Below are 22,246 nucleotides of genomic sequence, written 5' to 3'. Positions count from 1 at the left end.
CATCCATCAGGTTGGAGATGAACTATAAAATATAACAATCAAACTGTTTCCTTCAAACCTTTATTGATACAAAGCAGAAAAACAGAAAATCATTTCCCAAAGAAAACCGAGATTTCAGATATAAAAGTGTAGAATTTAGATGATGATTCTTCTTTTGACCTATTAAGTCTTTCATTTGAAGCAACCATATCAGTTAAATATGAATTGGTTGGCTTGAAACACAGCTGATCACTGTACAAATATGAATAAGCAGGTTAAAAAGAGACAGAATCCACAACGACGTTGTACAGTGTTTTTCTGTCACCATCAACAGCTGAAATAACATTACAATATATAGTTATTGATTTATAGAAGTAATGATAAGCCCATTCAAAGTGTCCACCAATCACCAATACAGAGCACCAGTAGCCAATGGTATAATAAAATATAATATTAGCCACCAACATATACCGTTAGCCAGCAATAGATACCAGTAGTCATGAATAGATACTAGTAGCAACCGATATATATTACTGGCCACCAGTAGATGCCGAATACCAGTGTAATATATTTTAGTACAAGAACAAAACCACTAATACATGACCATCCACCTGTGGATGAAAGTATTCACGAGTAGCCACCAAAAGGTACAAGTAGACACAAGTTTACTGTGTAGAAGTACTATATGAACAACCAGTCACACGTAGATACTAGTAGCTACAAGATATCATCCAATACTGAGACACCAGATGTACCTCAGTGAGTACTAACAGCTGGTGGTAAATACTAGTACTCGTCTCCAGCTGCTGTTGATAGAAACATATTGATACTCAGCAGCAGGGATCTTCACTCCCATTTCAGCCAACCACAGCCATCCTCAGAAAGAGTGGGCGGGGCCTGGAGGCCATGCGGCCACACCTACTCGTCCGTGACTGGGCGGCTGCATGACGCCCTCGCTGCTGATTGGTCCGTGGAGGGCCGTGCAGGGGGAGTGGGAGGGGCTTAGCTCGCCGCCAGCCGTCCACAGACATGGATACTGACTGAAGCACAGATGTATAAATACATTTACATGTATGTATTTCATCATATATCATCCATGCTACAAAGGCGTGTTGCTCACCTGGAGCTGTGAGGAGGAGGCTGTGAGGGCGCAGCGTTGTGATTGGTGGAGGAGGTCGGCCGAGGGGAGGAGCTACTCCACGTGTCTGTCAGCACCTGGACACCTTCAGACAGACAGACTGAGCACCCCCACATCAGTGTTTTTAACTAAATAAGGGCATGGGTGTACGCGTCACACACACACACACACACACAAGTACCTGAGGAGTGTGGGCGTGGCGGCAGGTAGGGGGAGGGGTAAGGGGCGTGTCGTCCCGGGTAACCGTGATGCTTGTAACCGTGGTGATGGTGTGAGGTCAGTGGGAGGCCACCTCCGTAGGGGTAAGCCCCGCCCCCTCCGGCAGAGCACAGTGACCAGCCTGACACACACACACACACTCATTAATATTATATAAAGAAAAGCAGTTTCATTTAACTTTACGTAAAAAATAATAACACTTAACACTTAATAACACTTTAAAAATGTTTTTTCAATTATTTAATTTCGTGATTAATTATATAAACAATTAAAATAATTCATGTAAACATAGAACATTAACAATAATACAATTAGTTTTTTAGAGGCATATTTTGATAAATATATGTTATGCCATGTATACTTCATGGTATATTTTTTTTCTGAATTGATCTCGAAATATGAAAAGAAATTAATTCATAAAATAAAAGGAATAAAAATATGTTCTGGACTCACAAGGTTGAATCCCACCGCAACTGTCTGAGGACTCCTGTAAACCCCGCCCACCCGGGTTCCTGAGGTAGACAAATCAAACGCTACCGCCACACATTCTGTCCGTGTCTGTGTTACACGTGAGCTAATGCTAACTTCTCCTGCTATCCAGGTGAGAAATGCTAAGCGGGTCCGGGTTAGTAAGTAGGGTTAGGACCTCACCTGTCCTTTGCATCCAGGAAGGCTTTCGCAAAGGGGTTGTACCTGATCTTCAGAGCCGTGACCTACACACAGGACACAGGACAGAGAGACACATAGGGGACACGGGACAGGAAGACACAGGGGACATATCAAATATTAATCATATTCAACAACCTGTGGATGAATATTTTATTAAATATGAAGTGTTCTTTCTGCCTCTGAAAGGAACCAGAAGTCGTCCAGAGGGCAGAGTGTGTACTTGTACATGAGTGGTGCGTGTACTTGTACCTCCTCATTCTGGTAGGCCGTGACGGCGATGAACTGCGTCTCCTTGAAGGTCACATGGGACACGAGGCGATGTCGAGAGCCGACGCACACGATGTGGAGCTGAGGCTCGTACCGGTGGAGCGAGTTCAGCACCACCTGCAGAGACCAGCTGGTCAGAACTACCTCAGGTACTGGTACCGGTGGAGCGGGTTACAGAGCAGGAGGGAGGGAACAAAGAGAGGCTCCAGGTGTTGTTTGTGGATCAGAGCCATCCAAACACTCTTTCATCCTCCTCTTCCTCCTCTTCCTCACTAACGAGGCCCAATTAACCAATCAGGGCCCTCCAGGCAGTCACACAAAAACAAACAGTTTTCTATTCAGATTGAGAGGCTGGCTGACCCCTCCACTCATCTGTGTGTGTGTGTGTGTGTGTGTGTGTGTGTCAACTATAGTTTACCTCTCTCTCTCTCTCGTCCTTCTGAAGCATGATGGGTAAATTAATTTACCAGTAAAAAACATAATTACCATAATGTACAAATAAGCTGAGCAATTATTTCATTATGGCCGAGCTCTCTGCTCCATCAATGTGTGTGTGTGTGTGTGTGTGTGTGTGTGTGTGTGTGTGTGTGTGGGGGGGGGGGGTGATGGGGTAAATATAAACAACATTATTGCCAGTTTTTGTAGTGTGTGTTTGTGTCCGTGTGGAGGCCCCTCAACAGGAAGTGCATTAAGCCGCTGCTGGCCAATTAAGAGCGGTTTATCCGGTTCCCGTGGTTACGGGGGGGGCGGGCAGGTGAAGTAGAGCGAGCGGAGGGAGTGAAGTGGTTGATTAAAAGGCGGCGGGGGTCTCTCGCCCACTCAGGAGAGCGATAAGCGAAGAAGACGGAGAGGAGGAGACGGTGATGACAGATAGGAGATAAACCGGAAAAGAGGGAAGGAAGGAAGGGAAGAGGAGGGAAGGAAAGGAAGGGAATCCATGAGTGCTCACCTGTCCCCCTGCGTTGACCTTGTTGGTGAGCTTCACCTTGTTGAAGGTCACGGCCGTCTTCATCCAGTGAGCTCCAAAGTTGGGCGAGTCGGGGTGGATGTAGATGCCGCCGTGGCCCCGCCCCTCGCCCCGCCCCTCGGCCCGGCCGGCCGCCGCCCACTCGCCGTTCACGAACTTCCAGCGGCAGCCGTCGGCCGGCACAAAGTCCAGCAGGAGGGAGTACATGGAGCTGGGGTCCAGACCGGAGACGCTGACCTTCAGGACCGGGAACATCCGGCTGCACCAGGTCAAAGGTCACAAAAGCAAAGCCTGTGGTTGAGTAGGTGTGTGCAGGCTGGTCTGTTATTGGCCGGCTGAGGCGTCATGTTCATGAATCTAAAGTAACCTGAGAAGAGCAACAGGAAGTGACCCTGTGAGTGGATGTAACAGCAGCTGAAGTGGACGCTGCAGGTGTGAATGGAGAAGTTCTCCCACACGGCGCTACAGAGCGACCCTGATGGTCCTGTTTCATCTCCTGAATATTAACGTCATGGTGAAAGTTAGCAGCAGGAAGCAGGCAGAGAAGAAGAAGCGGTCTAAACGAGTAAACAACCCAGAGGTGACCCGATGACCCTTGACCCCAAGGTCTTACCGGCCGTTCTTGGTGACGATCATCTCGTTGGTGATCTCCTGAAACTTTTTCCAGAGCTCCGCCTCCTCCAGCGTGACCCGGAGGTCCTTCTCCGTGGGGTCGCCCTTCTCGCGGCCGGCCCGCAGCTCGCCCTCCACGGCGCTCAGCAGCCGGGTCACGCGGCTCTCTGAGGAGGACACGGGCTCCTCCTGGAGACCCTCCACCTTCATCTGACCACGCTTTGTTCTGGAACTGTTTCAGATCAACAACAGGATCCATTTCACTGACGTGAATGTGTCTGCAGTTTTATTTAAACATCATTTACATTTGAATCATCAACAGTAGCTTTAATATATTCATTCATATATTCTTATTATTCGTTGTTTTTATTATCGAAACAACATATGGTTTAAATGTCCATTCCACATATTTTTCATATATATTTATCTTTATATCAAACAAAGGTTATTTGAGCAGATGAACACAGGCGCGTCGCAGTAATCAATATCTCAGTGTCAGATGGTCGTTGGTTCTAATTGGATAACGACTTAATTACAAACTGCACGGAGCGACTAAATACTCAAAATATATTCAATGCTGCCAATTTATCATTAAAATAAAAAACACATCACAATAATTAACAAATATTCAATTAAAGTAATTCAATAGTTAAAAAATAGCTAAATCCTAATTAAAGTTCTTTAGTGAATAATAATTATTATGTAAATAATATTAAAAATTACAGCAATAATAATAATCAGAACAATGTCAATAATATGAAAAAACTTACCTGAGTGACAACGAGGCGAGAAAATCCAAAAAGGAGAGTTGGACGTGATGATGAAGAGTTATTGTTAATATTAATAATAATAGAGGTGATGATGATGAAGAAGAAGAGTGTGAGGAGACGCTGATCCGCCTCCAACTGAACCGACCAGAGGACTAACATCTCAGTGTGGAGCTCCTTCGTCACCATCATCACCATCATCATCATCACCACCATCATCATCACCATCATCACGAGCAGCAGCAGCAAAGAATAATCAACTAATTAACTTTAAAATATAAAAAACAAAGGCAAGCTTTACATGAAAATAAATGAATTAAATAGAAACAATACAATTAAAACAAATACATTAAAACATCAAATGAAAACAGGATTTTAAACAGGAAATAAGAAACAGACCTTTTCTGCTGTTCAGAATCACAATAAACATTAAAAGATCAATAAATGATCAGAAGATCGATCCTCAGTCAGCTGTTCACACGACGTGTAACGGAGACCAGGTCAACATCTGGACACACAAAGACACACACACCTGGACGCTGTTTAATCAGCACCTGGAGATTATTGGATTTAAAGGATTTAACAGTTGAAAGAGCCGAGCAGGTAAACACACACACACACACACACATGCAGACACACACACACACACACACATGTAGACACACACACACGCGCAGACACACACACACACACACACATGTAGACACACACACACACACACACATGTAGACACACACACACACACACACATGTAGACACACACACACACACGTAGACACACATACACGCGCAGACACACACACACGCACACACACACACGCACACACACACACATGCAGACACACACACACACACACACACACACACACAGACACACACACACACACACACACACACACACACAGACGGACACACACGCTTTTCAGTGAAACACATTTATTCAAAATAAAACAGTGAAATAAGATTCCTTCAAACTTTAATCAAATATATTTCATATAAATGATTGAAGATATGAGTGAAATAAAATAATAATCGTAATTATAATTAATAACCTTAATACACTATATATAATAAACTGACTGAAAATATTTAGAACATTTACAAAGAAATTACAGAGATAGTTTAAGCAACAACAAATTCATTTTTGGCATTTTACTGAAGATTTATTAAAATAAATTACAGGAAGTCATATTAGTAAAAGGGTATTTTAATATAAATAAAACTTATGATGAATAAAATGAAATGCACTTATTGTAAGTCACTTTGACTGAATGTAATGTAAAAATGTAGTTAAACTATTGATGGTAATAGTATGAAAATTATATTACTAGATTCTGTTGTTGAGAAATATAACTCGTGATTATTATATTGTTGATTCAACACAGATATACTTTGAATCAACCGTAAATAAAGTTAAAGGTTCACATTAAAATCTCAGGACGTACAACATTCTTTTGGTCTCATGTCCCTGAAAAAACAGCAGCATTTAAATATAAAAAATAGTAATGTTACAGTGATGGCAGGAAACAGACTGGAAGCATGCTAACAGAGGCTACATGCTAAGAGCTAACAGAGGCTATATGCTAAGAGCTAACAGAGGCTACATGCTTACAGTGGATAATATCTAACAGTGGCTACAAACAAGGCGCTAACTGTAGCTAAATGCTAACATGTCAACAGTGACTGCATGCTAGCAGCTACATGCTAAAAGCTAACATTGATTTGAACCGTATCAGGTTTTGAAATGTTTAAGTTGCTGATTGGATACACAGTGGGCGGAGTCCTGCTTCCTGATTGGTCGAGACGTCTCTCAGAAGCACATTGAACATAATTTCACGACACCGTCCCTAAAACACAAAATTAAAGATTTATTAATCAAAAAAGCACATTGATCAGTTGATTAAACCATCAAACAATTAGAAAATTTACAAAGAAATACAGGGATACATTAAAAAATATAATATCCGGATGGAACAAATTGTATGAAATAGAAAATATATTCAGATAAAATATAATTTATGGGTTTTATATATATAGAACGTTACCTGGCGAAGGGGATGTATGAAAGGCCGTACCTGTGAATAACAGCAGTTAGACTGTGTCCATCTAAGTGGTATATATGTGTTTATATATATATATATATATATATAAAATGTTTTCTGTATTTGTTACCAGGCAAAGGCTAGGAACTGAAGTACACAGAAGAGCAGAGCGAGGCCGTTATTCTTCCACTGCAGAGAGACAAAGACATGAATCCACAAATAGAACAACTATGAACTATGAAGTGATCAATATAAGATAGTGTTTCTCACCCAGAATGCAGCACAAAGCGTCAACACCAGACAAACCTGAAAAGAGTACTTATTACCACAAGGAGTACTTTTACTGCTGTCAAGCTGACAAAGTAGTAGTACCACTACTTATACTAGTAAAACTTCTAACACTAGCAATACTACCACCCTTAATACTACCACTACCAGGTGTGTGTACTCCCCACCCTCACTACCACTTCCTGTACCAGGTGTGTGTACTCCCCACCCTCACTACCACTTCCTGTACCAGGTGTGTGTACTCCCCACCCTCACTACCACTTCCTGTACCAGGTGTGTGTACTCCTCACCCCCACTACCACTTCCTGTACCAGATGTGTGTACTCCTCACCCTCACTACCACTTCCTGTACCAGGTGTGTGTACTCCTCACCCTCACTACCACTTCCTGTACCAGGTGTGTGTACCCCTCACCCCCACTACCACTTCCTGTACCAGGTGTGTGTACTCCTCACCCCCACTACCACTTCCTGTACCAGGTGTGTGTACTCCTCACCCCCACTACCACTTCCTGTACCAGATGTGTGTACTCCTCACCCTCACTACCACTTCCTGTACCAGGTGTGTGTACTCCTCACCCCCACTACCACTTCCTGTACCAGGTGTGTGTACTCCTCACCCCCACTACCACTTCCTGTACCAGGTGTGTGTACTCCCCACCCTCACTACCACTTCCTGTACCAGGTGTGTGTACTCCCCACCCTCACTACCACTTCCTGTACCAGGTGTGTGTACTCCTCACCCCCACTACCACTTCCTGTACCAGGTGTGTGTACTCCCCACCCTCACTACCACTTCCTGTACCAGGTGTGTGTACTCCTCACCCCCACTACCACTTCCTGTACCAGGTGTGTGTACTCCCCACCCTCACTACCACTTCCTGTACCAGGTGTGTGTACTCCCCACCCTCACTACCACTTCCTGTACCAGGTGTGTGTACTCCTCACCCTCACTACCACTTCCTGTACCAGGTGTGTGTACTCCTCACCCCCACTACCACTTCCTGTACCAGGTGTGTGTACTCCCCACCCTCACTACCACTTCCTGTACCAGGTGTGTGTACTCCCCACCCTCACTACCACTTCCTGTACCAGATGTGTGTACTCCTCACATCCACTACCACTTCCTGTACCAGGTGTGTGTACTCCTCACCCCCATGATGACGGTGGCTAGCGCCCTCTCTTTAGCAAACATGGTCTTCAGCTGTCGACATGGACCAATCAAGAACATGGTGCTGAAATCAAACACGCGGGAGCTGAGGCATGATGGGTAATGCAGTTTACACCAGCATGAGGGTGCTGGGGAGGTAACCGGTTACCTGGCCAGAGCACTGAGGTTTCCCACGCTGTAGAGGACAGCGAACACGGCGAGGCCCACGCGGGGGACCCACAGCAGGCAGCTGCCCTGCGTAACGGACAGAGGGCGGCCGTCACCACGGTTACACGATGACCCGCGGTTGCCGTGGGAACACTCACCAGGATGGAGCTGACGATGCCCAGAACGAAGCACACCACAAAGCCCTTCATCCGGGTGCCCCAGGCCAGTGTTGACGCCTGATTGGCTCTCTGCGGAGGTGATGTCATGTAAAAGCTTGAGTGTGTTCATAACTCCTTCAGGCTAAAGGAGATGCTGACAAAGTACACGTATTCCTATTACAGGTACTTTATCACCTGTGTGTCAGAGTAATCCTGCTCTACATTTCACTTTCTTTATTATTAATCAACTTACAAATTGTGTTTCATAGACAGAAAGATCATTTTGTACTTTAAGTGGATTGCAGTTTTGGTTCCAGGACTTTAATTTAACGTTAGAGATGAGAAGAGATCATTCTTTGTAGTATTTGTAAAAACAAAAAATTCTTAAATATGTAAAATGAAGTACTCTTAAATAGTACTAAGAACTCTTTCCAAGTTCCAGAAACTAGTTTTTACTTGACGTTTAACTTGTGACACACATTAAAGGTTTTAGTGTGAGTCACCAGTTAACGTTTCCATCTGGTTTAACTGGTTAACAGCCGCTAACAAGCTAACTAGCTAACTAGCTAGCATTATCAGCAGTAGCACCGGGATGGCAGCCGCTGGTACCGGTACCTCCAGGATCCCGGTCCCGTCGCTGTTCCCTTCATCCTGGCCGCTCAGAACCTTCTTTAACTTGTCCATGAAGGGGCTGTAGAGGAAGAAGCTCCACAGGTGAGCTTCAGGTGAAGTCGAGGAGTCAACACTTCCAGCAACAGGTGCGCCACTTCCGCCCTGCAGTACCGCTTCCGGCCGCAGCAAGAGTGCTTCCGAGCAGAGGGGCGCTGTTTCCTTCGATACACATCGATTCAAAACTCCACTTTATTTGACTTTTTAAGTATATTTTTAAATTAATTATTGGCTGATACGTTGAGTCAAAACGTACTGACGTACTTTTTCCAATCATACTTTATTAAAAAAAACAACAACAACTACAAGATGTAATTGTAAAAACGAGTAGCGCGCACACACACGCACACACGCACACACGCACACATGGTACATGGTTGCCATAGTTGCAGGATGTATAATTCTCAGTTTATATAATGTAATTTCTATAATGTTCAACTCAGGCTACAACATTAATTCGATCAGAGAGATGGTTTGTCTCCATCTGATGACATCATCACAAAGGCAGTCTGAAGACCCAGTGGACATCACATCCCAGTGGGCGACGCTCAATGACACAGCCGTCTCTCCCGGGGGTCTCAGGGGACGTTGACCCGGGTGGAGCTCCAGTGGGCTGGCTGAGGGACGGACACCCGGACATGACATGTAGGACACAAGTGTTTCCTCCAGAGCCACTCCTCTAAACACTGAGGGAGACAGGGACAGGTAGAGAAGTACACATCTAAGGTATTTGCACTTTCTTACTTTCTGACATATATGTCAGGGCTCGAATGTGGCCAAGACTAATGCGGTAAAATATTTTATTGCAGTTAACACATTAGTTTACTTCCTGTCTTCCGGTGTTAAAAATCAGAGAGAGCAGGACAAAGTAATACAAAGAGAGGCACGACTCCCTCCACGCGGGATGAGTGGCAAACAGACCACTACACACATGACAGCCCCGTTGTGTGTATATACACACACACACATATATATATATATATACTGTATACACACACATACATGAAACCCTGTATATTACCTCTCTGTGGAAGGTGTGTGAGCACTGCAGCTCTCTCGTTCCTCCGACTCCTCGACTCAACTCGTTGTGACAGATGAGACAAACACTGTAGGCGTCACTCTGCAACACACACACACACACACACACACACACACACACACACACACACACGAAAATTAGGCTTATAGTCGTTAGGCTTAGCCCTTAGCTTAGCATTAAGACAGATGCAAACATTTCACCCACCAGTGACATGACGTTGCGTCTCCTGAAGCCCCGCCTCTCATTCGGCGAGGCCTCTGGGATTGTGGGTATGAGGGCGGGTCGCCCCTCGGGGGCGGCAGGGCCGTCGGCCTCCTGCGGCGACGCAAGGAGGCGACGGGAGGACGAGCGGCGCAGAAGAACCCTCGCTGTCACCGGAGCTGGTGTGGAGGAGAGTAGGCGAGACAGGTGCATGGAGGACAGAGCGGCCTGGACAGAGAGACAGCATTATAAAACACACACACACACACACACACAGATAAACACATGTATTAGGCCTCACGGGACTCGGTAGAGACGCTCGCCGCTCCGTCCTCATTCTGATTGGCGGATCCAAATTGCTCTCAGGTCTTCTTGCATCCATCTCCTCCTCCTTTTCCTCCTTCTGCTCCTCCTCACCTGCTTCATTCGGCCCCGCCCCCCTGCAGCGCCGCATCCAGGTGTTGAAGATGCGTCCGTCTTCCTCTTCATCTTCCTCTTCCTCCACCTCCTCTTCTTCTTCTACTCTCAGAGGACTCTGGATGGAAAACACGTTGTCTTCCTCTTCTGAATCCATCGTGAGGTTTGTGGTGCTTGCTGCAAGCTTTCTATACTCCGATAGCTACTGATGCTAAGCTAAGCTTCGACTTAGCGATATTCTTCAGACTCCGGCACAATGTTTTAAACTTAAATTCAGGTTAGTTATATATATTAAGGTTAAATGTTAGCTTAAATTTAGTCGGTCTTATTAGCCTAGCTTAGTTTAAGCTGGGCTAAATTGTATTGAGGCTAAAACACGACGACGCTCCAGCACAGCAGGGAGGATGAAGATGACGATTATCTGAGATCCAGATGTGTCCCCAGATGTCTCCACTGTGAGACTCCCGATGGAAAACGAAGCTTCTTCTTCTTCTTCTTCTGCCTCGCTAGGTGATGTTCTCCAGGTTTCCTCCTCTCTGGTTCTGCTTGTGTTCAAAAGGAAAAGAAGTTAATCGGTTTACTGGAGCTCAGCAGGAGCTTATGGTAAGAGAGTACTTTACGTGTGCAGTACTTTATGTATAAATACTACATGTGTGTGTAGTTATTAACAATACTTGTGATTTACTGGAATATCTTTCATTTATTAAACACCAAAATGTTCCCAAAACTTTTAAATGGTTGTTTTGTACAAGTTGAGATGTCAAAGAGAAAGAAGTATGAATAAAGAGTGCAGTGTTTCTACCTGCTGCACCCTGCAGTGTGAAGGTTCTCTACCAGGTTGACTTTTTAAACCCTAGGAATCTTTTCCCAAGGGAATTACCCACAAGTCATTGCAACGTGGCGTTAAAAACGGGTGAAAAGCACGTAAACAAAGAGTCACAATGTATTTAAAACATTAAGAATTAAAGATGGAGAAAAGAAACTTGAAACCAGATACTATTTATTCATTGAAAATGTTATTTTGTTTCACAGCAAAACACACAACGTGACCTCATTCAAACAAAGTATAATCATCTTGATCCGTACTACTGTGTACTAGTACTACTGTTTACTAGTACTACTGTGTACTAGTACTACTGTGCAGTGGACCGAACCATCTCATCTGGAGTTTAGTAAAAAGTTGACTCATTGATATTCAATTATTGATCTTGTTTGCCGGTGAAGCTTCGTGAGGGAACGTCTACCTCGTCCTTTTTCTGGAAGACAAAGGAAAGAGATCAAGGACACCAACAAGAGAACAGAGTGTGCGTGTGTGTGTGTGTGTGTACCTGTGTGCGTACTGGTCACACCATCTCGTACTGGTTGGCGTGGATGAGGCGAGACAAGCAGCAGGCCAGAGACATTCCTATCAGCTGAGACAAGAGACACATTAGAGCCCCGTGTCACATTCTGACCACGCTGCCTCCTGCTGGGGAGAAGCGAGTACTGCACGGGTGCTTGTGCTGCTTTTCTATTTCCGTAGTGCTGCAGAGACGTCGTACCTGAGAGAAGGCGACGCCGAACGTCACTCCAGCGATTATTCCCATGTTTCCCTCGAGGAAGGACGTCACTAACTCATAACAACCCTGCAGAAACATTTAAAAGCATATATATTAAATACACAAAACCCTACTCTAGAAATCAAACCAGCCTAATATGAGCATCAAAAGAACCAATCCAACCAATCGGGACCCTGGAGGTCGTCAGCCCACCTGCTTGTGCACCTTGCGGGAGGCCAGCGCGGCGTCCTTCAGGTCGGTGGCGGCGCAGTCGGAGAAGCTGACGCAGCAGCTGGCAGGAACCCCCCCCGCAGGGAAATACAGCGACTCCAGCCAGCTGGTGTAGTTGTGGACGCCACAGCAGAGCAACTGTGTGAAGACAGACGCTCATCAGGGTGGAAGCTCACACACTTGGATCGCTGCACGTGTATGAATCACTGATTGGGTGGAAGAGGACCCAGGGCGGATCTTCTAGTCACAGACCCTTCGTTGGACTCCGTCCACAGCCAAACTCCGGTCGTCCCGCCCATCGTATCTCATCACAGCGTCGCTGAAGGTGGTCAGGAACGACCCTTTGATCTGAAGAATCATCGCGTTAGTACTTACTCCTTTGATCTGAACGCGTTAATGAGTCGTTGATCTGAGCATCTTTATTTGACCTCGTGACGAAAGACAAATCCTGATATTCCAACGATGAGTTCAGTCATGAAGACCAGAGACAGAAACACGGCATACTGGGGAGGAGTCACAGCACGTTCACTGCATTAAGGACACAAGAACTTCTCCCACAAGGTGAAAGTGTGACGCATAGTACCAGTCGGAGCATCCAGGCCCCCCCCCTGCAGGTGGCGAAGCAGCCAAAGAGCCCGAACAGCACGATGGCGCCCCCGGTGGCGGTGAGGACGTAGGGCGCATTGGAGGACCCGCTGGAGATCAGAGAGGTGTAGGGACCCAACATGAACCTCCACCACAGACCCACAGACAGCAGCACCACACCTGTCACCTGAGGGGGGGGGCAACGTCACATGACCGTGTCTCTGACAGCAGGGCGACAAAGTGACACCGAGACTCCGGGTGACCTCTGACCTAACATTTGGAATTATTATTATCCATCAGCCACAAAATGAATTCATTTCTACGACCTGAGACTCATCAAAGTAAAGGAAGCAGGTTCTGACCCAGAAGACGAGGCAGTAGAGCAGCAGCAGCGTCTTCAGACAGAAGATCAGCGGCTTGGTTTCCATCCGCCTCGGAGACATGATCCACGGGAGCAGAGCTCTGGGCTGAAGAAACAGCCCTTTGTTAAACTAATTCAAGTTTCAATTGAATAAAGAAAAATGCAATAATAATAATAATAATAAGGAAAATACGTCTAAAAAATGGATCAATGGACAAAAGACAGTCAAAGTTAACAATATTGAACAAAAACAGCTACGTACAGCAACGTGTCAAGAAATAAAACTAATCCGTATGATAATGTGAGTAAAACAAACATCAAAAGGAAAACGGTTCATTATTTCTAAAGAAGAGGATTAAATATCACAAAAGTGAAGTTGGATCTTTTGAGATAAAACGTCTTACCAGCAGTGTTGGGCTTTGGGGGACAGACGGTCTCTGGAGGAGACAGCAGGGCGTCTCCTGCTCCGCACCGCGGTCATGTGACCCGCATACCTCACACTGCCCCACGCTCAATTAACACACAGGTGACAGGCGCCCCCCCCCCTCCCTCAGCCTCCAGTAGTAGCGGCGTGAAAGGCTTGAAATGAGGTCACATGACAAGGGGGCACGAGAGAGCTTTTATAGAGCGACATACTCAGGATACACAGGAACCAATCAACACAAGGGACACATCACAGCAGAGACATCAAGCGTCCTCCCCCGCCTCCCCCGCCCCCCCCGCCTCCTGCCCGCCTGGCGCCCGGTGGGTCAGCAGGTGGCGGTTCAGATGAGTCTTACGGGTGTAGCTCTTGGGACAGAAGACGCAGCCGTGGGGACGGACGTTGCTGTGGGACAACATGTGCTTCTTCAGGTCGAACTTCCTCCTCAGGCACTTCCCGCAGTCCGGGCAGGAGAAGGGCTTCTCTCCTGGGGGGGGATTGAGGTCAATAACAGCCCGTAGTTTGACGGCGTGGATCCCGTGGTGTCTTACCGGTGTGGATCCGCCGATGCTCGGTCAGGTGACAGGAAATGGAGAAGCCCTTGCCGCACTCCTGGCAGACGTAGGGCCGCTCCCCGGTGTGGGTCCTCATGTGCTTCTGCAGGTCGCCCCCCGACGGCCAGCCCTTGCCGCACACCGTGCACACGTAGGGCCGCTCGCCGGTGTGGCGCCGCACGTGCACGTTGAGGCCGGCCAGCGCAGTGAAGTCCTTGGGGCAGTAGGGGCAGCGGTGGGGGCGCTCTCCCGTGTGCGTCCTCAGGTGACCCTCCAGGCCGTCGCGCGTCTTGAAGCGCTTGCCGCACTGCGGGCACAGGAAGCGGCTCTCGGCGCCGTGGGCGGCCCGGTGCGAGTGCAGCCCGGCCAGCGAGCCGTAGGTCTTGCTGCACTGGTCGCACCGGTAGGAGCGGAAGGTGTGCGTCCGCTGGTGGATGCGGAGCTGGGTCACACCTGGAGGGGACGTGGGAGCAGGTGAGAGTTAGCGAAGGTCCACCTGAGAAGCCGTGGGCACAGCACACCTGTCCGAGCGGGTTACCTGAGAAGCTCTGCTCACAGAAGCGGCATTTGTAGCAGGCCGGGGCTCCCTGGGCCGAGTGAGTCTGCAGGTGTCGCAGCAGCCGGGTCTGGGATCCGAAGCTCTGCTCGCACAGCGTGCAGCGGAGGTCCGGCCGCCGGTGCTGCAGCTGCTGAGCGTCTCTCTCAAACGGCTTGTCGCCCCGGTCCAGGTGCGTCTGCTTGTGATTGGTCAGGCTGGACAGGTGGTGGAACTCCTTGTCGCACTGGGAGCACTGGTACACAGGTCGGGCCCGGTGGGTGCGCTGGTGGGACAGCAGCTCGGCTTTGGTCCTGAAGGTGGCATTGCATTGGAAGCAGGAGTGGGGCCTGGAGAGGCGGGGCTGGGGGGGGCGGGGCACTGGGAGGGGGGGCTCTTCACCAGGTAAAGAAAGGGCCGACCGGCAGGACTTGTTGGTCCGCAGGTGACGGATCACCTGAAGAGAGTCGGACTCATGAGTCCACTACTACTACTACTACTACTACTGGTAGTACTACGACCTCCTTCTAGTACATCTACTACTCGTAGTAGTGGGTAGTACTTTACTTACCTGGGAACGGTAGATGAAACATTTCCCACAGTGAGGACATTTGTGGGCGACCCTCTGTGAATTGTGGGAAATGCTGCGCAGGGCGTCAGCGCTGACCTCAGAGCAGCTTTGCTCTGATTGGTTGGCTGTAAAGAAAGTAGACGCAGACGTAACATTCAGCAGCTTCATCAGCGTGTGAGTGTGTTCATCTCTACTCACCAGTGTCCTCTGATTGGTCCACAAAGTCTCCATGAGAGTCCTTCAACCTTTAATCAGACAAGGTGATCAGTACGTGAACCTCTCCGTGGGTCAACCTACTGCTCGCACTCGGCCTCACCTGTCCTCAGAACAAGGTGCGATGGGCCCATCGTCGCCTGCTGAGCTCTGATTGGATGCCTCCTGTCCAATGGGAGCCCCGCTCTGACCGACAGAAGCCTCCTCCGCTTCCTTGTGCTCTTCCTCGTCCGCAATCACCACCTCCTCCACTCTCCCCGGCTCCACCAGAGGCGCACGATCTGATTGGACCTCTGTGCCGCTGGGAGGCGGGTCAGGATTGGTCGGTTGGCTGACGAGGGAGTGCGACCAAGCTGAGAGGAGGACCTCCTCTGCGTCGTGACCCACTGAGGAACCAGCAGCCAGGGAGATCAAGATGAAGCAGAGCAGAGGAACCTCAAAGTGTCGTAGTACCTGAGGTGGTTGCGCAACCCAGCAGACAGCTCTGATTGGTCAGCAGTTCCCTCAGCTTCTCACGGTCCGCCTCCTGCAGACACTCCTCCAGACCGCCGGGGGCAGCGTCGAGCCAGGACGCCGCCTGTAAACAAACGACTTCCTGTCATCAGGTTTCCTTTTGGCGTCAGTAAGTGACGACGGATCGTTAGCAGCCGAATGGCGGGGAGAGCTGTCAGCTGACCCTCGTCCTCATAATACCCGGATGTGACTCGCCCCGGCCGTTTTACCCAGAATGCATTGGAGCAGGCTCGTCTGTTCTTGTGAGAGCCAAATATCCCAGAATGCATTTCACCTCGGCAACAGGCAACAACGACAGAGGAACATAAACACAACTTTGTAAATACTACTATATTTTGGTCAGAATGTGCCTTTGGGCCGATTTCAGACGAGAAGTTGTTAAAGCAGCATTTGTGTGATCGGTGGGTTTGAACATTGAGGCTTCTTAACATTTAACTCAAATCTTCAAGGGCCAGTTGTTCAAAACATTTAATCTGGATCAAAATTATCCGCATTTGGAAATCCCCTTTTTTCTTATCCAGAATCAGGTAATCCATCTTACTTTTATGCCGGTTTTTCAAAGCAACATTGGACTGGATCACTCTGATCCAGATACACAGTTTTCAAGATTACCAAATCCGGATTACAGTGCTCTAAATGGGACAACATATCACAATGTGGGCTATGTAAAGAACAGGTAGAAGTAAGAGCCAACATAGGGTCACTGTAAGTGTTTATTTTGAGCCAAAACACAAAAATAATATAAACATCCACTTCCATTCATAATTTAACTTTAATTAAATTATATTAAAACATAATTATATTAAATAATTACTTTTATGACCCCTCATCTGAACCACAACAAATAAAAAACAAATATACATTAACAAATACATAGTGGATATTTTGAAAACATCTTTAAAAAATAAAATGGCTAAATATCCAATTGTTAACGAAATAAAGAATGTTCAGGGTTCTTCTTCATCTGAGGAGGAGAGACCAGCATTTCCAAGCCCTGCTTTTAGGAGGCGGATCTGAAGTTTCGCTTTGGTTTGCTGCAGTTTGGTCAGCTTGATTTGTTCCTCTGCCAGATATCTGTGCTTCTGCTCTTTCAGTTTCTCGTTTAAGAAGTGATTCATAGGCATCATCATTATTATTCGGCAAAGGATGCTTCTAGCCTCTTTTCTGAGCTCCTGTGACTGCTGGCTCTACCAGTGAGGATCCAGGTTGTTCTTCAATTATAGGGCTGAGATCCAGAATGAATGTTTCCTCTGCATTAGGAAGAACTGGCTCACTTTCCTCTACAAATAGGCTCACCATCCCCTACAACACCATGAATCCCATGCAGAGCTTTAGAGTTCTCACCTCCAATAATGTCCAGAACCACATCTGTGTATTCACCTTTCTTAAAGGGTTTGTTGCCTGTTTGGGTGTTTTTTGCCTCAGCAAGGTCCTTCGTTGCTCTGGCCCTCAGATTCTTCCATCTAAATTTCACTTGCTCCAAGGTCCTCTTCTGGCCAGACCCCATTGCATTTACATTCTGGGTGATTTCAACCCAAATGTCTTTCTTCCTTTTGTTAGTCACCATTCCACCTGCAACAGAGCTTCCTACTATTGAGGCATAATGGCACTTAACACCCTCCAGCAGTGCATGGGTTTCTGCAACAGTGAAATTAGGTCCTTTTGAGTCCATGGTTTCACCGCTTTTGTTGTAGTGAACATAGTATTTGTATGCCTTGGGCATGATTGATTTAATTGAACACAAGCCACAGCACGTCAGCCAATTGGTGTGTGGGTATTTGACAGCCATCTTATATTCAGCCTTTCTCAGAGGACTTAGAGAGAGACACTGACATGGCAGGTATTGTCCATCGCTACCACCGTGTTGGTGGAAGAGGATACCGTCAAAGGGTGTATGTTGAGCGTGCACAACCACTGGAGCAATACACCACTGAAGAACTGTATGCTCGCTTTCGCTTTGGGAATGCTGATATTAAGTACATTGCAGACCTTGTCAGGCCAAAACTTCAACGGAGAACCCGAAGGAGCCACAGTGTCTGTGGAAGAACAGGTCCTCATTGCTCTGCGCTTCTATGCATCTGGGACTTTCTACCAAGTTGTTGGTGACAATATAGGAGTGGACAAATCAACTGTGAGTGATGTAGTGAAAGCTGTGTCAATTGCATTGGCCAGCCTGGTCAATCAGTTTGTTTCACTTCCAAAGGATGTTCAGATTGCCCAGACCAAGCACAAGTTTTTTCTTTTGGGGAATATGCCCAATACTATTGGGGTTATTGACTGCACTCATGTGCATATCCAAGCACCTCATGAGAGGGATTGGGAGTACATCAACCGAAAGGGGAGGCGCAGCATCAACATCCAACTTGTGGGCGATGCTGACCTCATCATCACAAACTGTGTCGTGAAGTGGCCTGGGTCTGTTCATGATGCACGCATCCTGAGAGAGAGTGCTTTATACAGAGAGCTCCAAACCAACCGACCGGATGGCATAATATTAGGAGACAGTGCCTATCCACTCCTACCATGGCTGATGACTCCTTTTCTTGCAGCAACCACACCTGCGCAGGCACGCTTCAACACTGCTCATTGCAAAACAAGATGTGCAATTGAGCGTTTAAATGGAGTTCTGAAGAGACGCTTTGCATGCCTTAACTACTTGCGAGTGGAACCACAGGGAGCATGCAACATAATACTTGCGTGTATCATCCTGCACAACATCGCTACCAGGCGCAATGTCCCTCTCTGTGATGATGTTTGTGATGCACCTGAGCCTGTTGAAGAACCAGACCAACCTCTGGTGGTCTGTCAGAATCAGGGACTGACTGGACGTATAGTAAGGGATGCAATTGTTAGACATTATTTTTGACAGGCTCATCTCTGATGATTGTTTCTTTGAAATTAATATACGGTGATGAATGACCGAAAAATGAATATATTATTTTTGTTTATTGAAATCTGTTTGGGGGATTATTTCATGGGGACACAATCATTTTTATTTTATTTTTACTTTACTATACTGAATAGCTTAATTGTTAGCCTATGTCTACTTTATCACTGTTACAACGGTTACACAAGTTAAGTGCAAAATATAAATAAAAGTATATACACTAAATGATACAAATGTATTATTTGACCAATTTTAAAGTTTTACTACATTTTCTCCCTGAAATCCTACCCCCTGTTGGGATCAGGATAATCCTGTTTTTTTGGATCAAAGTTATCCAAATCCCACTGACAAGTTTTGAACAACACAAACTGAAGGTTTGATCCAGATTAAAACTAGGATTGGATTCCATGATCTAATCTGATTTCAGATTCCTTCTTTCCCTTTTGAACAACTCATTTTCAAGATTTGATCCAATCCGATAACCAAAATCCGATCAGTTTACCTTTGAACAACTGGCCCCAAAGGATCACAACTTTTGCCCTGGATTTGGCTCCATAGGAAAGAGCCTGAAGAGAAATAAATACCCTTAATTGTAAATCATATTTTGTGATGTTGTCAGCAAAGAGCTGCCCATCCATATTTACACCATTTAAAGCCCTCAAGGACTCTCCCACTCAACCACTGGCCTCAGGGAGTCACTAAGGGGTCAGGGGTCAGGGGTCAGAGGGATCGGGCCCACAGCGTGAACGTGTGGTGTGACCTGTTTGAAGTCTGGAACAGGAAACAGCTGGTCGATCCTGGACAGGAAGTCAGAGATGAGGGACTGGAGGGCGGAGTCAAAGTCGTGGTGGAAGACCTCCTGAACCACAACAGAGACAAGCAGGTCTGTGAAGCAATGTCTTTAAGGTGGAGGCAGTGGGGGGGGGGGGGGGGACTGACCTGGAGGAGGCGCAGCCTGTCCTGTGCACCCAGAGTCACCAGAGCGGAACACGTGTCATTCACCTGGTGGGCAGACCGACAAGATATGATGACAAGAATCAACAAGAAAACAAAGAAGAAGAAGAACCCTGGAGTCCCGTCTCACCGTTGCCATAGAAACAGAGTGGACTCTCTCCAGGTGATGAAGCTCAGGGTCACAGAGACTCACCTGAAGACGGATCAGAGGGGATGGATGGATAAGTGATCAGGTACAAACCACTGAGGCTGACATCACGCGTCACCATGACGACACACAGCAGCTTATAATGAATGAAGTCACCTTGGCCCTCAGGGCCAGCAGCAGCAGACTTCTCTGTCTGTCAGTTAGCAGCTGTGGGACCGCCTCGGTTACCAGGGCAACGAAGTCCTGGAGCATCCCATAATGCCTCACGCTCTGCCGGCGAGCGACCTGCCACATCGCCGCCGTCAGAAGGCGGAGGGGAGGGAGCAGGAGGCGCAGGCAGGAGAGGGGGGGGGGCGAGGCTGAGGAGGGGGAAGACATTAGAGATGGATGAACGTCATTCAGCACTGAGATTTACCAGGACACCTGAACCTAACATTCATCTTCAAGAATAACATACTCACAAACCATCACTTAACGCAATTGCACCTTCTTGCTCTTCTGAGTTTGTCTCCTTCGGGTTAAAAGTGTCAGCTAAATGACATGTAATGCAATAATTACACTATTAATTATACATAGACATAGCAAACATCGGCCATATTGGACATTAACCATCTTATTTAAAAAAGAAAGTCAGAATTTGCTTGGATACAAATCCCAGCCAAACCATTGAATGTAATGACAGGGTTGGATTTAAATAGTAGATCAGATCTTTTTGAATATCTCAGAGGTTGTACTAATAGTGTGTATTGATGAATGCTTTGATATTGATCTATTGCTGGTTGTGGTGTTTACAGACATGACCTGGGCTTGGACCGGTTAGCTAGTGGGCTAAAGCGACCTCACTTTACTTATCCAACTAAGACAGTAACAGAGTAAACTCCAGCTCACTCACATTTCTATTTAATACCACTCTTGAAATGTTCGTTTTGTAGGTGGAGTTCGGATCACAATTCAATAGCAAACACATAATTCGGGCAAGCCAGCCAATGTTTGCCTGCAAGTTAGCTAGCAGCGTGTTGCTAATGTTACAAAGCAGTAAATATATTAATTACGTACCCATAATTATTCCCACGCGTCTTCTTCCTTTCTTTACACACTAAGAGGAAACGCTTCTTCTTCTTCTTCTCCTTCTTCTTCTTCTCCTTCTTCTTCTTCTTCGTCTCCTTCTTCTTCTTCTCCTTCTTCTTCTTCGTCTCCTTCTTCTTCTCCTCCTTCTTCTTCTTCTTCTTCTTCTTCTCCTTCGTCTTCTTCTTCGTCTTCTTCTTCTTCTTCTTCTCCTTCTCCTTCTCCTTCTCCTTCTTCTTCTTCTTCTTCTTCTTCGTCTCCTTCTCCTCCTTCTCCTTCTCCTTCTTCTTCTTCTTCTCCTTCTTCTCCTTCTTCTTCTTCTTCTTCGTCTCCTTCTCCTTCTTCTTCTCCTTTTTCTCCTTCTTCTTCTTCTTCGTCTCCTTCTTCTTCTTCTTCTGTGGTGTTTAACGCTTGTATCATTTTGTTGAATTAGCGCCATCGTCTGGTTCACAACAGCCAAACTTCCCCCATCAGCCCTGCTACTCGCAGCTTGCGAGGTTACGCTAAACCTTACATGTAACCTTACATGTAAGGTTACATGTAAGGTTACATGTAAGGTTACATGTAACCTTACATGTAACCTTACATGTAACCTACATGTTACCTACATGTAGGTTACATGTAGGTAACATGTAAGGTTACATGTAAGGTTACATGTAACCTTACATGTAACCTTACATGTAACCTACATGTAACCTTACATGTAGGTTACATGTAGGTAACATGTAAGGTTACATGTAGTGCTGGGGCTGCTCTGTGGAACACGTGTCAGGGTGCTATTCATTTGTGCACAAGCGAAAACCCAATATGAAGTATTTATCAACTATGACACATAAGCAGAGATCCATGAGTCTTTGATCATTGTAAGACCCTTCATGACAAACAATGCGTTACCACGGCAACAGAATAAAATGAATACTCC

At 46.6% G+C, this 22,246-nt stretch overlaps 5 protein-coding genes across 5 annotated transcripts; all 5 read right to left on the bottom strand.

The window, feature by feature from the left end:
* Window positions 1-112: 112 nt before the first annotated feature.
* On the bottom strand, window positions 113-4,522 carry tbx19 (T-box transcription factor 19). The gene is made up of 8 exons (XM_037463582.2): window positions 3,853-4,522; window positions 3,222-3,498; window positions 2,255-2,389; window positions 1,988-2,049; window positions 1,790-1,848; window positions 1,299-1,457; window positions 1,100-1,217; window positions 113-1,019 (listed from the first exon to the last, which is right to left on the bottom strand). Exons 1-8 carry the CDS (start codon window positions 4,059-4,061, stop codon window positions 857-859), a joined length of 1,182 nt encoding a protein of 393 aa, XP_037319479.2. The 5' UTR covers window positions 4,062-4,522; the 3' UTR covers window positions 113-856.
* Window positions 4,523-6,165: 1,643 nt separating this feature from the next.
* Window positions 6,166-9,230, bottom strand: LOC119212863 (vesicle transport protein SFT2B-like). The gene is made up of 8 exons (XM_037463697.2): window positions 9,038-9,230; window positions 8,423-8,512; window positions 8,266-8,351; window positions 8,100-8,181; window positions 6,931-6,966; window positions 6,791-6,849; window positions 6,664-6,693; window positions 6,166-6,465 (listed from the first exon to the last, which is right to left on the bottom strand). The coding sequence occupies exons 1-8, from the start codon at window positions 9,104-9,106 to the stop codon at window positions 6,429-6,431; spliced, it is 489 nt and encodes a 162-aa protein (XP_037319594.1). The 5' UTR covers window positions 9,107-9,230; the 3' UTR covers window positions 6,166-6,428.
* Window positions 9,231-9,421: 191 nt separating this feature from the next.
* Window positions 9,422-11,648, bottom strand: si:ch211-207l14.1 (uncharacterized). Its single transcript, XM_037463652.2, has 4 exons — window positions 10,633-11,648; window positions 10,335-10,559; window positions 10,113-10,211; window positions 9,422-9,777 (listed from the first exon to the last, which is right to left on the bottom strand). Exons 1-4 carry the CDS (start codon window positions 10,903-10,905, stop codon window positions 9,670-9,672), a joined length of 705 nt encoding a protein of 234 aa, XP_037319549.2. The 5' UTR covers window positions 10,906-11,648; the 3' UTR covers window positions 9,422-9,669.
* Window positions 11,649-12,076: 428 nt separating this feature from the next.
* On the bottom strand, window positions 12,077-13,999 carry LOC119212826 (tetraspanin-7-like). The gene is made up of 8 exons (XM_062561586.1): window positions 13,868-13,999; window positions 13,465-13,569; window positions 13,101-13,289; window positions 12,946-13,020; window positions 12,770-12,865; window positions 12,500-12,655; window positions 12,290-12,373; window positions 12,077-12,160 (listed from the first exon to the last, which is right to left on the bottom strand). Exons 2-8 carry the CDS (start codon window positions 13,543-13,545, stop codon window positions 12,092-12,094), a joined length of 750 nt encoding a protein of 249 aa, XP_062417570.1. The 5' UTR covers window positions 13,546-13,569; window positions 13,868-13,999; the 3' UTR covers window positions 12,077-12,091.
* Window positions 14,000-14,150: 151 nt separating this feature from the next.
* LOC119212617 (zinc finger protein ZFP2-like) lies at window positions 14,151-21,746 on the bottom strand. Its single transcript, XM_037463259.2, has 12 exons — window positions 21,316-21,746; window positions 20,416-20,618; window positions 20,242-20,304; window positions 20,097-20,159; window positions 19,918-20,016; window positions 16,211-16,334; window positions 15,861-16,143; window positions 15,743-15,789; window positions 15,545-15,669; window positions 14,977-15,430; window positions 14,436-14,891; window positions 14,151-14,371 (listed from the first exon to the last, which is right to left on the bottom strand). Exons 1-12 carry the CDS (start codon window positions 21,317-21,319, stop codon window positions 14,151-14,153), a joined length of 2,142 nt encoding a protein of 713 aa, XP_037319156.2. The 5' UTR covers window positions 21,320-21,746.
* Between the last annotated feature and the right edge of the window lie 500 nt (window positions 21,747-22,246).

The sequence above is a fragment of the Pungitius pungitius genome, chromosome 3, assembly GCF_949316345.1.
Source record: "Pungitius pungitius chromosome 3, fPunPun2.1, whole genome shotgun sequence".
Lineage (NCBI taxonomy): Eukaryota > Metazoa > Chordata > Actinopteri > Perciformes > Gasterosteidae > Pungitius > Pungitius pungitius.
Note: the sequence above shows the minus strand (reverse complement) of the source record. Positions and strands in the feature narration are given on the sequence as shown.

What these genes read in the sequence shown, in the direction of transcription:
- LOC119212617 (XM_037463259.2), bottom strand. An exon ending in CTGTTCCAGACTTCAAACAG is followed by an intron (nt 16,335 to 19,917) that starts GTCACACCACAC and finishes GTTTGTTTACAG; the next exon opens with GCGGCGTCCTGGCTCGACGC. An exon ending in GGACCAATCAGAGGACACTG is followed by an intron (nt 15,670 to 15,742) that starts GTGAGTAGAGAT and finishes CTTTCTTTACAG; the next exon opens with CCAACCAATCAGAGCAAAGC.
- LOC119212863 (XM_037463697.2), bottom strand. Translation starts at nt 9,106, where the DNA reads ATGGACAAGTTAAAGAAGGTTCTGAGCGGCCAGGATGAAGGGAACAGC. An exon ending in ACGGGACCGGGATCCTGGAG is followed by an intron (nt 8,513 to 9,037) that starts GTACCGGTACCA and finishes TCACCTCCGCAG; the next exon opens with AGAGCCAATCAGGCGTCAAC. An exon ending in CGCTTTGTGCTGCATTCTGG is followed by an intron (nt 6,850 to 6,930) that starts GTGAGAAACACT and finishes GTCTCTCTGCAG; the next exon opens with TGGAAGAATAACGGCCTCGC.
- si:ch211-207l14.1 (XM_037463652.2), bottom strand. Translation starts at nt 10,905, where the DNA reads ATGGATTCAGAAGAGGAAGACAACGTGTTTTCCATCCAGAGTCCTCTG. An exon ending in GAGCGTCTCTACCGAGTCCC is followed by an intron (nt 10,560 to 10,632) that starts GTGAGGCCTAAT and finishes CTCTCTGTCCAG; the next exon opens with GCCGCTCTGTCCTCCATGCA. An exon ending in GACGCAACGTCATGTCACTG is followed by an intron (nt 10,212 to 10,334) that starts GTGGGTGAAATG and finishes TGTGTGTTGCAG; the next exon opens with AGTGACGCCTACAGTGTTTG.
- tbx19 (XM_037463582.2), bottom strand. Translation starts at nt 4,061, where the DNA reads ATGAAGGTGGAGGGTCTCCAGGAGGAGCCCGTGTCCTCCTCAGAGAGC. An exon ending in TTCCTGGATGCAAAGGACAG is followed by an intron (nt 1,849 to 1,987) that starts GTGAGGTCCTAA and finishes TGTCTACCTCAG; the next exon opens with GAACCCGGGTGGGCGGGGTT. An exon ending in CCTCCTCCTCACAGCTCCAG is followed by an intron (nt 1,020 to 1,099) that starts GTGAGCAACACG and finishes TCTGTGCTTCAG; the next exon opens with TCAGTATCCATGTCTGTGGA.
- LOC119212826 (XM_062561586.1), bottom strand. Translation starts at nt 13,545, where the DNA reads ATGTCTCCGAGGCGGATGGAAACCAAGCCGCTGATCTTCTGTCTGAAG. An exon ending in GGGCCTGGATGCTCCGACTG is followed by an intron (nt 13,021 to 13,100) that starts GTACTATGCGTC and finishes ACTCCTCCCCAG; the next exon opens with TATGCCGTGTTTCTGTCTCT. An exon ending in TCGGCGTCGCCTTCTCTCAG is followed by an intron (nt 12,161 to 12,289) that starts GTACGACGTCTC and finishes CTCTTGTCTCAG; the next exon opens with CTGATAGGAATGTCTCTGGC.